The sequence below is a fragment of the Panulirus ornatus genome, chromosome 42, assembly GCF_036320965.1.
Source record: "Panulirus ornatus isolate Po-2019 chromosome 42, ASM3632096v1, whole genome shotgun sequence".
Taxonomy (NCBI): Eukaryota; Metazoa; Arthropoda; class Malacostraca; order Decapoda; family Palinuridae; genus Panulirus; species Panulirus ornatus.
The window spans coordinates 13,799,389-13,815,998 of NC_092265.1; the positions used below are offsets into that span (position 1 = coordinate 13,799,389).

At 38.7% G+C, this 16,610-nt stretch overlaps 1 protein-coding gene across 16 annotated transcripts in view; it reads left to right on the forward strand.

The window, feature by feature from the left end:
* Positions 1-16,610, forward strand: part of LRR (Leucine-rich repeat) — a 258,329-nt gene that overhangs the window by 144,056 nt on the left and 97,663 nt on the right. For 11 of the 16 annotated variants that reach the window (XM_071686586.1, XM_071686593.1, XM_071686594.1 and 8 more), the window contains one exon: positions 8,668-8,688. The exons of the other annotated variants lie outside the window; for them this stretch is intronic. In XM_071686586.1, the coding sequence (XP_071542687.1) occupies positions 8,668-8,688 (21 nt within the window). The remainder of the gene's footprint in view (positions 1-8,667; positions 8,689-16,610) is intronic. 16 annotated transcript variants of the gene reach the window in all.

A 16,610-nucleotide genomic window follows, 5' to 3' on the forward strand; every position in this document is an offset into this window, starting at 1 on the left:
TTAGCTGATCTTTGATACTAAAGTGACAAATTTATGGAAAATATTGGATTTTCACTAGCTTTATCCATAATACTGTTTTCAAAATTTTTCTCTTCTTCCTTTCTTATTTTGCTCTATTCATTCCTTGTTCCCTTATATCTAATATAAGCTGGCTGGCTGTTCCCTTATATCTGATATAAGCTGGCTGGCTGTTCCCTTATACATAATATGAGTTGGCTAGCTGAAGTGTTGCCTGTATTTCTGCCACTGTATATCTCAAAACTCCCTTGCCTCTTGACATCTTTGGTTAAACCATTTTCCCCTCTTTCTTAACCTTTCTACTGTATTTAGGGCTAGAGATATTTGTGTTTCCACTCCATTGTAAATTTCACAGAACTTTTTACCATAACACCCTTGGTCCTGACAACTGAAATTCTTTTCCCAATCTTGGTCCTGACAACTGAAATCCATTTCCCAATCTGTGTTACCATGGATATTGTTAGGTTATATGAAGTTTTCATGATTACATCTCCTCCTGAAGTCCTTTGTCATCTCTACTCTAATAACTTTCTCATTTCCCACATAATCAAGCGTAAGCATTACATGATCACTTTTTCTAAGTTATAGATCATGTATGATATCTTAATATCTGTGCTAGACTGTAGTAATGAGAGTGGAACAGTCCCTTTCAGCTAGTTTGTTTGCTGATGTGATGGTATAGGAACTTTAACTATACACACTCTAGGAATTAGCGTCTTCATGATTTCCTCTCCCCTTGAGAATCTAAATCCTACCGGTCTATTTGCTTACAGTTGAAATCCCCAGTCGTCAGTTCTAAAACATCTCTGAAAAGTGCATGTTTTCCTGCGTCATGCACCATCATGATTGTTCTTTGTATATTACGTTCTGAATCATTCGAATTATTTATGACAAACACCACTATGCACATCTCTCCTACAGTTACCTTTTCCATTATTTATGGTCTGAATAGGCCATCAGCTACTTTTCCTGAAACTCAAGGTGTTCTCTTATTAAGAATGCCAAACATCCTTTTCCTTTGTCTTCTCTTTCCCTCCTTACTATCATGTACCCTTCTGCACAGGAAAGTGGTGGCCTGAAATGAGGATTACAGTTTTTCTAACCAGATGCCCCATAATCTTTTTCTTTGATGCTCTTTCATATATTTCAATTGTGTTATTAGGCAAATGGGTCTTTATTTTTTCAGATTCTGTAGTAAAACAAGAAGGGAAATGAACTCTGTGCTAAGACAATGAGTGGAATTCACTTTCCTGAAGATGTAGTTTCTGTCCCAAGTATTGGAGTTATTTAACATGCACAGCTGCCTAACCCTTTTGGAAACTTTTGTCCACTTGCTAACCTCCCCCCCTTTCATCTGGTCATTTCTTGATATGGTCTATATATGTGCTTGTATGCACTGGTGTTATGAATGCCATATTGTGTGTGCCTGCAATGTTAGATTGGTCTATGCTCTGCCATAGAAGAATTATAAGGTGCTTTGCTATTGTTGTTTTTGCCTAGAGAAAATGGGTGGCATTCCATTAGGTCCCTGTGATGACTTTCTTTTAAGGTGATTAGTTGTCTCTTTTGTCTCTTTGTGATATGTTGATATCCATAACGACTGTTTATCTTTTTTTTTTTTTTTTTTTTTTTTTTTTTTTTTTTTTTCGCTGTCTCCCCGCGTTTGCGAGGTAGCGCAAGGAAACAGACGAAAGAAATGGCCCAACCCCCCCCCATACACATGTATATACATACGTCCACACACGCAAATATACATACCTACACAGCTTTCCATGGTTTACCCCAGACGCTTCACATGCCTTGATTCAATCCACTGACAGCACGTCAACCCCGGTATACCACATCGCTCCAATTCACTCTATTCCTTGCCCTCCTTTCACCCTCCTGCATGTTCAGGCCCCGATCACACAAAATCTTTTTCACTCCATCTTTCCACCTCCAATTTGGTCTCCCTCTTCTCTTGTTCCCTCCACCTCCGACACATATATCCTCTTGGTCAATCTTTCCTCACTCATCCTCTCCATGTGCCCAAACCACTTCAAAACACCCTCTTCTGCTCTCTCAACCACGCTCTTTTTATTTCCACACATCTCTCTTACCCTTACGTTACTCACTCGATCAAACCACCTCACACCACACATTGTCCTCAAACATCTCATTTCCAGCACATCCATCCTCCTGCGCACAACTCTGTCCATAGCCCACGCCTCGCAACCATACAACATTGTTGGAACCACTATTCCTTCAAACATACCCATTTTTGCTTTCCGAGATAATGTTCTCGACTTCCACACATTCTTCAAGGCCCCCAGAATTTTCGCCCCCTCCCCCACCCTATGATCCACTTCCGCTTCCATGGTTCCATCTGCTGCCAGATCCACTCCCAGATATCTAAAACACTTCACTTCCTCCAGTTTTTCTCCATTCAAACTCACCTCCCAATTTACTTGACCCTCAACCCTACTGTACCTAATAACCTTGCTCTTATTCACATTTACTCTTAACTTTCTTCTTCCACACACTTTACCAAACTCAGTCACCAGCTTCTGCAGTTTCTCACATGAATCAGCCACCAGCGCTGTATCATCAGCGAACAACAACTGACTCACTTCCCAAGCTCTCTCATCCCCAACAGACTTCATACTTGCCCCTCTTTCCAAAACTCTTGCATTTACCTCCCTAACAACCCCATCCATAAACAAATTAAACAACCATGGAGACATCACACACCCCTGCCGCAAACCTACAATCACTGAGAACCAATCACTTTCCTCTCTTCCTACACGTACACATGCCTTACATCCTCGATAAAAACTTTTCACTGCTTCTAACAACTTTCCTCCCACACCATATATTCGTAATACCTTCCACAGAGCATCTCTATCAACTCTATCATATGCCTTCTCCAGATCCATAAATGCTACATACAAATCCATTTGCTTTTCTAAGTATTTCTCACATACATTCTTCAAAGCAAACACCTGATCCACACATCCTCTACCACTTCTGAAACCACACTGCTCTTCCCCAATCTGATGCTCTGTACATGCCTTCACCCTCTCAATCAATACCCTCCCATATAATTTGCCAGGAATACTCAACAAACTTATACCTCTGTAATTTGAGCTCTCACTCTTATCCCCTTTGCCTTTGTACAATGGCACTATGCCATTCATTATACATAATCACTGTTTCCCGCATCAGCGAGTTAGCACCAGGAAATAGATGAAGAATGGTCCATCCACTCATATACACATATATATATACATAAACACCCACATATATACATATAGATACATATACATATAGATACACATACACAGACATGACATACATACACATGCACATATTCATACTTGCTTGCCTTCATCCATTCCTGTCTCTACCCCGCCCTGTAGTAAATCTACATTTTTATCCCCTGCTTTATTCATTTCATTCAAACTACTCCCATTCCAATTACTAACCCTTAAGTAGGAATAAGACATTTACCCCTTCTTCACACTTCAACAACTTATCCTAAGGTATCCATCCTCCCCCATCCCCTTTGCCTTTGTACAATGGCACTATGCACGCATTCCGCCAATCCTCAGGCACCTCACCATGAGTCATACATACATTAAATAACCTTACCAACCAGTCAACAATACAGTCACCCCCTTTTTTAATAAATTCCACTGCAATACCATCCAAACCTGCTGCCTTGCTGGCTTTCATCTTCCGCAAAGCTTTCACTACCTCTTCTCTGTTTACCAAATCATTTTCCCTAACCCTCTCACTTTGCACACCACCTCGACCAAAACACTGTTTATCTATCTGTCCTTATTTTTTGTGTTCATTTCCCCTAGGAAGTCCCATCAATGTGGTGGGCATGGCAAAAAAGTCTCCACTTATCCCTGTCCTTACATGCCTTTTTTGCATGCACCATTCCATGCATTCTTTCACCATTTCTCTCCCTCCAGTACTCTTCCACTTTATACCCTCATCTTGCTTTCTTTTCAAGTGCCCAAACAGCCACAAATTATTATATTTCAACCACTGTCACTCCACGATTCATTCGCTTTGCATTCCCTACACTACAAAATCTTTTCTATCTTCATTCCATGTTGCCATACCACTCATTCCTCCCAGATAGCTTATTTTCACAGCCTTGATTCTTGATCTCAATGAATCATTCCGTGTCCATGTTTCACGTGCATAGGTCAGGGTTGGGCGGACCATGCTGTCCCTTGATCCTTTCATCACTTCCATACTTACACATGTACCATTCATTATTCTGATAAGGGACTTGGTGACCCTTCTACCCAGTCCTGCTCCCTCCCTTATCTCTCCTTCCATGTCATCAAACTTACCCATGATAGCTCACAAATACTTAATTTCTGTCATATTATTCAATGTTTCTTCCCCTATATCCATAACACAGTTTAGTATACTTTCTACTCTTACATAATCTATACTTTCACTCGCTTTCTTTTCAAATGCAATTCATTTACTTTTACTTCATATGTAAGGTTATGGTTTTAAGTGATAGAATTTTTTTCAGCTACACATTCTCTGTTTTTGATGATAGTAAAACAGACACATATTTGGTTGAGTAAAACAGACACATATTTGGTTGACTAGCACTTGGCATATTCTTTTGGGCTCATTTTTGTAGTAATCCTTTACATAGAATGGTCCAGCTCTGTGACTTTTCTTGGTTTTGTTATTCAGAAGTATAGATACAAATGATTGGGGATGTTTAAGAAAAGGGGCAGGAGGTCAAGAGGAAGGTGCAAGAGTTGTAAAAGAGGGCTAAAGGGATTTGGGGTGAGTGAGTATCAGTAAACTTTAGGGAGAATAAGATGTTTTGGAAGGAGGTTAATAATGTTTGAGAAACAAGAGCACATAGGAACACTCATGAAAGGGACAAAAGGGGAATTGGTTACAAGTAGTGATGAAGTGAGGAGGAGATGGAGTGAGTATTATGGACTGTTGAATGAGTTTGATGATAAGGTGGCAGATGTAGAGTGTCTGGGCCAGGTTGGTATGCAAAGTGAGAGAGTCATGGAGAGTGGTTTGGTGAAGAGAGAGGAGTTGCTGAAAGCTTTATGGAAGATGAAGTTTGGCAAGGCAGGTGGAGTGGATGGTATTTTAGTTGAATTTATTGTGAAAGGTTACCATGTTGTTCATTGATTAGTGGTAAGGATTTTCTTTGTATGTATTATCATGGTGAAGTGCCTGAGGACTGGCAGAATGCTTGTATAACACCATTCTATAAAGGCAAAGGGAATAAGAGTGAGTGTCAAACTTTAAAGTTCTAAGTTTGTTGAGTGTACTTGGTAAGTTGTTTGGGAGGATAGTGATTGAGAGGGTGAAGGCATGTACAGAGCATCAGATTAGGAAGGAGCAGGGTGGATTCAGAAGAAATAGAGGATATATGGATCAGGTGTTTGCTTTGAAGAATGTGTGTAAGTAGTTGGTAGGAACTTTAGCTAAAAGTAGTCACTAGGAACATAAGTTAGGACCTTTGCACACACTGTGCTGGAGTTGCCCTCTGCCATTGGCCTGTTAAGGATGAGGAACTAAAGGCTAAGAAGCGGCAGTGGAGGTCAGTAGTTATGGAGACTATTGCTGCAGGCCACCCTATTGAGGGAGTTCCAGTAGGATCAGGTATGAGAGATATAGATAGATAGGTAGTGTTATTTATACTTAAAGAAACAGATGAATTTGTATGTTGCATATATGGACTTGGAAAAAGTTTATGATATGGATGATAGAAATGCCTGGTGGAAGGTCTTAAGAATATATGATGTGGGAGGAAAGCATCTCGTAGCAGTGAGAATTTTTTGTCTAGGGTGTAAGTCTTGTGTACGAGTAGGAAGAGAGAAGTGAAGGTTGGTCTTTGGCAGGAGTGTGCGTTGTCATCATGGTTATTCACTTTTTGTGGATGTGGTGGTTAGGTAGGTAGATGTGAGAATCTTGGAAAGGGGCATTTATGTTAGTCTGTGAGGGATGAGACGGCCTGGGAAGTGAGTCATTTGTTCATTGATGATACAGCACTGGTGGTGAATTCGAGTGAGAAACTACAGAAGTTGGTCACCGAGTTTGGAACAGTGTGTGAAAGGAAGAAGTTGGGAGTAAATGTGAATGAAAGCAAGTTTATTAGATTTAACTGGGTTGAGGGATAGGTTAGTTTGTGTATGAGTATGCATAGAGGAACCTTGGAGGAAGTGAAGTGTGTTAGCTACCTATGAGTAGACATGGAAGCGAGTGGAACCATGGAAATGGAAGTGAATCATAGGATGGTGAGGAGGCAAAGGTTCTGGGAGCACTGAAGAATGTGTTATATGGAAGGGCAAAAATAAGTGTTTGAAGGTGCAGTAGTCCCAACAATATTATACGGATGTGAGGTTTAGGCTACAGATAAGGCTGCATGGAGGAGGGTAAATGTGTTGGAAATTAGATATTTGAGGACATCATATAGTGTGCGGTGGTTTGATTGAGTAAATAATAAAAGTTTAAGAGACGTGGTAATAAAAGAGTGTGGTTGAGAGGGCTGAGAAGAGTGTGCTGAAATGGTTTAAATGTATGGAGAGAATGAGTGAGGAAAGATTGACTGAGAGAATACATATGTCAGAAGTTAATGGAGCAAGGAGAGTAGGGAGACCATATTGGAGATGGAAGGATGGATTGAAAAAGCTTTTGATCGATGGGGCCTGAACTTGCAGGTGGGTAAAAGGTGTGCAAGGGATAGAGTGAATTTGAATGATGTGGTATCTGGGGTTGATGTGCTGGCAGTGGACTAAACCAGGCCATGTGAAATATCAGGGGTAAACCATGGGAAGGTCTGTGAGGCTTGGATGTGGATAGGGAGCTGTGGTTTTGGTGCATTGCTCATTACAACTAGAGAATGGATGTTGCCTTTCTTCGTTTGTTCCCATTGATAACTCACTAATGTGGAAAACAGGAATCAACTGAGAATGAAAGAAAGATATATTTTTTCAGACATGTTCATGGCATCCTGCATGAGCAAAGTAGCACCAGGACTGGACAAAGAAGGGGCATAACACACTGACATCCTTTCTCTAGCTGTCTTGTGTAATGCACCAAAATGAGAGCTCACTATCCACAAGCAAGCCCCATATACCTCTCCATGGTTTCACCAACTGCTTCACATGCCATGGTTCAGACCATGACAGCATGTTGGCCCTTGTATTCCACATTACTCCATTTCTGTCCTTTGTATGCCTCACACCCTCCTGCATGTTCAGGCCCTGAACACTCAAAGTATCTTCCACTCCATCGTCTCACCTCTTCCCTCCACTTCTGACTTATATATTTGCTTATTTATGCTTTTCATACTCATCCTCTGCTTTTGTGCAGACCATTTCAGTACATTCTTTTCAGCTCTCTCGTACATCTTACTACCACATCTCACTCTTAATCTATCATTTCTTACTCGATCAAGCCTCCACGCACCACAAATTGTCCTTAAGTCATTTCATTTCCAACACATTAGCATCTGTTCTCAGTGTTTTTATTCATATCCATATGACACCAATGGGACTACTATGCCATCAAATATATCCATCTTTGCCTGTGAAGCATATTAATGTGTGTTGTTCATTCTTTTCTCTTCCATTTGGTATTGATAATCTTGGGACTAGTACATAGCCAGCAAACATTTCATTCTCTCTAGTAAGTTCTTGTTTAAATTGGTTTTATACTGCTGTATAATTTATTCAGTAGCCTCATATATAGGTTTCATATCTAAAGAACTCTATTAAAAATTTACCAAATATAACTAGGGCAATGATGTAAAATTTCATCATCTGTTCAGGTAGATTCAAGAATTTTGCTGTGTTTTGAATGAAAAAATAGGATAATTTCTGGTATTATTGAAACAAGATTCATTATGTGTATAACTTGTTTATGTCTAATTTTGATATGATTGTCAATTGTTTCATCATATGTGTATATTGGAAGCATAGTTGTTGTTCCTCAGTTCTCTGTGATTGTCAAAGCTAAAATGTTCAGATTTGGATGCATATTGTGTTACCATGAAAGCTTGCATTTTTATTTTATGTTCAGTTAAACAGTATTTTTGAAAACACTTTTCTTTAAGATAAAGGTACAGTAATGAGTCAAAAATTAAGGAAAGCTAACCTTCCTTTAGTGCATTCTATGATACACTCTGTAAATATTAGGTGCAGACTTATTACAAAATTTATATACCATTTGACAATATTGATGTTAATTGAAAACTTGTAATTTGTTGCATTAAGGAAGAAAATAGTATATATCTTATTAAGAAGAATAGGAATCCTAACTAGATTTGGTTAAGAAAGATTCTCAGGTTATTCGTCATAGTAATCTAATAAGACTACTAAGAAAAGTATGAAGCCTGACTTGATTTGTTTAAGAGAAATTCACAAGTTATTAGTCATATAAATAATCTATTACTAACATTGTATGGTCTTGTCTGTTTATTGAATATACAAACCAGCCAGTGAACAGTGATATTTGATGTTTTTTGGTGGTGCAACATTCACCTGCTTTAGAAATTTCTTTAGACTAGTCCAGGACTTGTAGTACAGCATTATATCCCTGTCTGGTGTTTTGGTACTCATCTTACTTCCTTGTCATTTTTCTCTCTACGCTGACTGACAGAAGTTGGAATATTTAAACCTCGTAAGTATATGTAATATCTTGTGTTTGCTTGCTGTGTGCCTGAAAGTTTAGTTTGACCTTGTAGGTGCTTGTGGCACTAACTTCATATTTGTGCTTTGAGAATTAATACATCCTTTTAAATAATTTGAACTCTTATCTGAAGTTTAAAAGTTAAGGTATTGTAAATGGAAGCACAAACCATTAGGAGTTTAGTGTTGAAATTGTAATGAGAGATTGGAAACTATAATGAGTTATTTTCGTCTTACTTACCTTAACTGCTCTCATATAGATACTTATATTGTAGTTACTCATTCTTTAAAATTATCTGCTGCTCATTTTGTACATCAGGAAACCAAACATGTCCTGCTGATGGTTTTTCTGCAAACAAATGCAAGTTACAGTTATCAATAATGAATAGATTGTTTTGTTGTTTTACCTGTATTTGTATATGCAGTATTTTTTCATGCTTGTTCTTCATTTCCCATGGTAGTAAGGTAGTGCCAAGAACAGACAAAGAAAGGTTACATTTTTTCACGTCCATTATCTAGCTGTCATTTGTAATGCACCAAAACCACAGCTTCCTAACCACAACCAAGCCACACAGGCCTTTCTGTGGTTTCCTCTAGCTGTTTTATATGTGCTGGTTGATAACATGTCACATTTATATATATATATATATATATATATATATATATATATATATATATATATATATATATATATATATATATATATATATATATATATGCGGAAGATGAAAGCCGGCAAGGCAGCAGGTTTGGATGGTATTGCAGTGGAATTTATTAAAAAAGGGGGTGACTGTATTGTTGACTGGTTGGTAAGGTTATTTAATGTATGTATGACTCAAGGTGAGGTGCCTGAGGATTGGCGGAATGCGTGCATAGTGCCATTGTACAAAGGCAAAGGGGATAAGAGTGAGTGCTCAAATTACAGAGGTATAAGTTTGTTGAGTATTCCTGGTAAATTATATGAGAGGGTATTGATTGAGAGGGTGAAGGCATGTACAGAGCATCAGATTGGGGAAGAGCAGTGTGGTTTCAGAAGTGGTAGAGGATGTGTGGATCAGGTGTTTGCTTTGAAGAATGTATGTGAGAAATACTTAGAAAAGCAAATGGATTTGTATGTAGCATTTATGGATCTGGAGAAGGCATATGATAGAGTTGATAGAGATGCTCTGTGGAAGGTATTAAGAATATATGGTGTGGGAGGAAAGTTGTTAGAAGCAGTGAAAAGTTTTTATCGAGGATGTAAGGCATGTGTACGTGTAGGAAGAGAGGAAAGTGATTGGTTCTCAGTGAATGTAGGTTTGCGGCAGGGGTGTGTGATGTCTCCATGGTTGTTTAATTTGTTTATGGATGGGGTTGTTAGGGAGGTAAATGCAAGAGTTTTGGAAAGAGGGGCAAGTATGAAGTCTGTTGGGGATGAGAGAGCTTGGGAAGTGAGTCAGTTGTTGTTCGCTGATGATACAGCGCTGGTGGCTGATTCATGTGAGAAACTGCAGAAGCTGGTGACTGAGTTTGGTAAAGTGTGTGGAAGAAGAAAGTTAAGAGTAAATGTGAATAAGAGCAAGGTTATTAGGTACAGTAGGGTTGAGGGTCAAGTCAATTGGGAGGTGAGTTTGAATGGAGAAAAACTGGAGGGAGTGAAGTGTTTTAGATATCTGGGAGTGGATCTGGCAGCGGATGGAACCATGGAAGCGGAAGTGGATCATAGGGTGGGGGAGGGGGCGAAAATCCTAGGGGCCTTGAAAAATGTGTGGAAGTTGAGAACATTATCTGGGAAAGCAAAAATGGGTATGTTTGAAGGAATAGTGGTTCCAACAATGTTGTATGGTTGCGAGGCGTGGGCTATGGATAGAGTTGTGCGCAGGAGGATGGATGTGCTGGAAATGAGATGTTTGAGGACAATGTGTGGTGTGAGGTGGTTTGATCGAGTGAGTAACGTAAGGGTAAGAGAGATGTGTGGAAATAAAAAGAGCGTGGTTGAGAGAGCAGAAGAGGGTGTTTTGAAGTGGTTTGGGCACATGGAGAGGATGAGTGAGGAAAGATTGACCAAGAGGATATATGTGTCGGAGGTGGAGGGAACAAGGAGAAGAGGGAGACCAAATTGGAGGTGGAAAGATGGAGTGAAAAAGATTTTGTGTGATCGGGGCCTGAACATGCAGGAGGGTGAAAGGAGGGCAAGGAATAGAGTGAATTGGAGCGATGTGGTATACCGGGGCTGACGTGCTGTCAGTGGATTGAATCAAGGCATGTAAAGCGTCTGGGGTAAACCATGGAAAGCTGTGTAGGTATTTATATTTGCGTGTGTGGACGTATGTATATACATGTGTATGGGGGGGGTTGGGCCATTTCTTTCGTCTGTTTCCTTGCGCTACCTCGCAAACGCGGGAGACAGCGACAAAGTATGAAAAAAAAAAATATATATATATATATATATATATATATATATATATACCACATCACACAATTTGCTCTGTCCAGTGCTCACTTTTTACCCTCTTGCAAGCCATGAGCACTCAGAATAATTTTCATTCCATCCTTCCATCTCTGATTTGTTGTCTCCCTTTTCCCTCTGCTTCTGACTTATATATCCTCTTTGTTGACCTCTCCTCACTCATTTTCTCTATATTTTCTTACCATTTCAGCACACCCTCATCTTTCTTAGCCACACTTTGCTAATTAACACACCTCTCTCTTACCCTTTTATTACTTAATTAATCAGAGCACCTCATACCACATATTGTCGTTAAACATTTCATATCTAATACATCCACCCCCTCTGCACATTCTCATCTGTAGTTATGCCTCACATCCTTGCAACATTGTTGGGACTGCCATACCTTCAGACATACTACACATTCCTTAGTGCTCCTAGAACCTTCATGTCCTCACTTATCTACTGACTCACTTCTGCTTCCATGCTTCCATTTCCAGCCTTGTGCAATTCCAGGTATTTAAAATACTTCACTTCCTCCCAATTTTCTCCATTCAGATTTACACCACAGCTTCTCTGTCTCTATCCACTGCTAAACCTGATAACCTTGTTTTACTCACATGTACAGTCAACTTTCACCTTTCCCACTCTTTCCCAAACTCGGACACCAACTTTTGCAGTTTCTTACTCAAACTTACCACCAGTGCTGTCATCAGCAAACAAGTACTGATTCACTTCTCAGGCTCCTCTTACCCCTTACAGTTTGCATACCTGCCCAGCTGTCCAAGACCGTTGCATATACCTGCTTCACCACCCCATTCATAGGCAAATGAAACAGCCATGATGACATCACCCACCTTCACATGGGACCACTGCCTGCCTCATTCTCTGCCTACTCACACACACACCATACTCGCTTCATAAAAACTCCTCACAGTTCTTTAATAGCTTTCCTCCTACATCATACATAGGTAACACCTTCCACAAAGTGTCTCTGTCAACCCTGTCATGTGCTTTCTCCATTTTTATGAATGCCACACACAAATTTTTTGTTTATCAAAGTATTTCCCACACACATTCTTCATTTCAAGGACCTGATGCACACATCCTCTTCCAGTCCCAAAACCATATTGTTCCTTCTCAGCCTGATGCTCTGTGCATGTCACCACCCTCTCTAACACCTCTCTCCCATACATCTTGCCAGGAACATGCAGAAAGCATGTACTTTTTTTTGTTCCGAGTGAGAGAAGGAGCAGTGAAAAATGTGGAGGAATGCATTCTTGAGGCTTCAGGATTTTTCTTTTTTTCATAAGAAAGGAAATAAGGAAATTGTTGAAAAGGAGACAAAGTGTAGGAAACATGATAGAACCTTGAGGGACACCAATGTTGATGGAGACAGGGCTGATCCATCAACAACCATGAAGACAGGGAATAAGCTAGACATGAAGGAGGAAAGTGAGGAAAGAAGCCAAAAGAGGGTTTCTCAATGATGAAACCCTGATTTCACACCCTTTCAAAATCCTTGGATATATCAAAGGCAGCTGCATAGGATTCCCAAAAATCTTTCAGAAATGATGACCAGACATAAGTTTGATAGGAGAGAATATCAACAGTTGATCTTGCTTTATGGAAACCATACTGTTGATTATAGAGAGGACTAAGATTTAAGATATCTGATGATATGTGAGTTAAGGAGAGATTCAAAGACTGGAAATATTTGCTGTCAAAGGAACAGGATGATAGAGGGGATAGAACTGTCACCCTTCTTAGGAATGGGATGTACCAATGGTTGCTTCTAAGAAGAGGGAAAAGTTATGGTTTTAAGACAAGTGGAGCAAATGATCAGATGCAGGTACAAGTTCAGAGGCACACTCTTGCAGTATGCAGGGATGGATATCATTAAGTTCACATGTCTTACTCATGTTAAGTCAGAGAAAATAACTTTTTTTACAATATGACAGTGTGTGGAATATTTTCAAACAGTCTTAGATTTTTCTAAATAGATTATAATACAGCTCAACATAGAGATACAGTGCTTACATCTGTTATGCACCCTTTGATTTATGCTGCTCAACTACCAGGCATTTGAGGTACTCTAGAAATACAGTATTTAATGACTTATTATATTGAGGTGTGATTTGCTTTTTAGCTTTTTCTAACAATGATTACTAAGGTTTTTAATCAGTGATATCTGCAGTCTTTTAAGAGTGACACAGCTTCAAGAATTATTACACAGTGTGAGAGCATGGATCACACAGGCTTCCTTGATATTAACATGCACTGCTCAGTACATTAGAAAAAATATGCTGTAGTGTCTAGAAATTAATGTGTGGAATGGATGCCTCTATAAGTATTAATGTGTGTGTATGTACACCCCGTCTTCATTGAAGAGGAACAACTTAGCAATGCATATGCACTTCATATGCTTTGAATTGAAAAAATTGACTAAGGTGTATATGTACCAGCTGCAGTGAACTGAAAAAAAATTACTGGATCATAAATTCCAAGTCGACTTTATGAGTACTCAGCCCCAAATCCATAAGTGATGTTATTTTGCACCTTTATAGATATCAAGTTCACAAGTATATCTCATTCATTTATTCATGTATTTGCTTTGCCACTTTGATCTTTCAACACAACAGCCTTTGTCTAGATCTCAGTGGTCTGTTTCCTTGTAACTTTTCATATAAACATCCTTTTGATAAAACTGGAGTGTCAGATTTAAGTGTAATTATCATTTGACATGCTAATGCTTTCGTATGTACTCATAACTTATTCTGATATTGTACGCTTATTCATTTACTTAATTCATATTTCATTCAGCATCATTCATACCCGATTAGTCACTCAAACATACTTACATTGATAGTGAGGATGTGCCAACAGCTGCCTGATGATCAATTCTTTTGTTTGTAGGTTTTTACAAACTTTTTTTGTTTCTATGTATGTGCCAGTTTATGTTGTGAAATTGACAAAATCTTCAAACAAACTATTGAGTATTGTCACTCAACAATGATTATATAAGTGTGAGCTGTCATCTGCCTGTTGATTGTTACACTTTTTGGTAGAATTTTTTATGAAGTGCTTTTGTGTCTGTATATAATCTGTATATACAATGAAATTGAATAAATCACCAAATAAAATATGAATCCTCACCTCTTCATGTAACAATAATGATAATATTAAGGGAGGACGGAGATTCATATGAGGCAAAAATGATGGCAGTATTTTTTTTTGGGGTTGCTGCATAATTTTTACAGTAAAACATATGTTTTCTGAAATGCTGAGGGAATCAGCTGTTTTGGATCACAAAAATTTCCAGTTCAAATTTTTTGCTGGATGATTCAGAAATGCCAATATTCATCCCTTGCATTATGTGGGGGTTATGTTCTTCAAAAATCTCATGCAAAGAGAAAGTGCATATAGCAAACCAATAAAAATACGGAGAAAACTAGGTTGTGTGCTGCAGCTATGTAGTCAGTGCTGGTGGATTTTCTTGTTACCCTCACGTTACATAGCTTATGATGTCAAATAAGCTTATCAAGCCACCCCTTACTTGCTTGAAATGACTTTGGCTCAGCTACATTTTCTTCTTTGCATAGATGCTCATAAATCCTGAGCTATAGGTTACTAAGGTTCTTTTTTTCTTTGTTTCATGCTCTGTGCATAACAAGAGCATTTTCCTCATCTTCTCCATTAGTAAATTTCTAACCTTGGTAAGCAGTGGAGTAGAGTGTACCACAACACTTCAGATTTTCTCTGCATTCTTTTTTATGTTGCTGATTGTAGATTCACTGTGTAAAAAGAGAGACAAAGTGTTCCTGCATAAATTGAGGATTGGGCATTTTAGAATTATTTTACCTGTTTGTAAATATTTTACTGAGAGGAAATATTGATATATGTAACCAAATAAGCTAGTTTTATTTTTTATTTTATCCTTAGAGGTAGGGGAGAAAGAATGCTGCCTGCATATTCCCTGCATGTTGTAGAAAGTGACTAAGAGGGGTGGGAGCAGATGGCTTGAAATCCTCCCATCCTTTATTACTTTCCAAAAGAAGGAACAGAGCAAGGAGATAGTTGAGGCATCTTCCCTTTAAGGCTCTGTCATCTGCTCTTGACATTACTGTGCTCACATGGGAAATGGCAAAGATGTGTGGGGGAAATGCAAATAAGCATTGCTGAGTGTCTTGATCATCTGCTGCTTGGTGATGTCATACAGAGTCATCATGCCAGCATTGAAATCCTATATAAGTGCTGCCTTGGACTTGCCCATAGCCACCCTCTTGGACTTGCTCTTAGCCAGCCTCTTGTACAACTCAGTATTCTTTTCAAGGCTTAAAACGTTCCTCATGCTCTATATGTGAGATGTAGATGGCTTCAAGGAGTTGTCAGGTGATTGCTGACAGCACTTTAGAGGGGCCATTGTCCACAGTTGTAATCTTTGATGCACAAAATATACAAACATGCAAAACTAACACAGTACTGCACTAGAAAGCACATGGGAGACGGTAAACAGTTACCAGCACCACAAAACATCAGGTGGTGATTACACTAATCACTGCAGTGCATTGCACGTATTGCACGTGCAGTTTGAAATATTTTTATGTATCTTTTTAATTTTTCTAGATTTTTTCTGGAATATTCAAGGGTTGCCAACCAAAACTGAAAAACATTATTTTGAACAATTCTTTGTCTCAAAGTAAGGATAACAGGTTTTACTCAACTTAGTTTTTGCTGATCATTTTGTGGTGAATTTACTTCGGTTAACTTTTCAGTTGTGATCACCTTCACAGCGACATCAACCTTTACTAGAGTAAAATTCACACGAAATGATTAGCGGACATTGCTGGATAAGAACTGCAAAATCAGAATGATAGAATTACTTTCAGTAGTGCTAAAGTGAATGAGAAAGTATAGGAAATTATTACCACAAGTATATATTATGTTTTGCAGTGAAATTGTAAATTTTTGTGTACAATACATGAATAATGTCATTCCACATTGGTACTGTGAAGTAGACTTAAGCTTCATATCTCACAAGGAAATTGAAATAAAAGCTATCTGTGCTTTTATTAGTATTTTTAGAGTTTTTTTTTTAGGAAGAATGGCTCAAACTATGCTAAGCTAAGTTAGGATGAAGAAAAAAGAGGAGACATCCTTTAGCTGGTAGGGCCAAAAACCCTACTAAGGAAAGCATTTTAAGCAGTGCTGCTTCAAAGTCACAGGCTAGCATGCTGTGCTAGCAGTCATTTCTAATGTCATTTATAATTGATCTGCATCAGATTTGTTCTCCTCTTCTAATTCTATTTCTTTTTTAGGGGTTTGTTTCTCCAGTGGCCAGTCTTTTGTGTTTGGGTGGTAGTTTGATGATGGTGTATTTGTTTTATGTGCTTTTTTTCAGATCTTGTGTTTTTACCCAGATCTTCTGTCTCCCCCTAGTGTATAAATTGGTAGTGGTGACGCTTGCATACTCTTGTGGTAGTTTC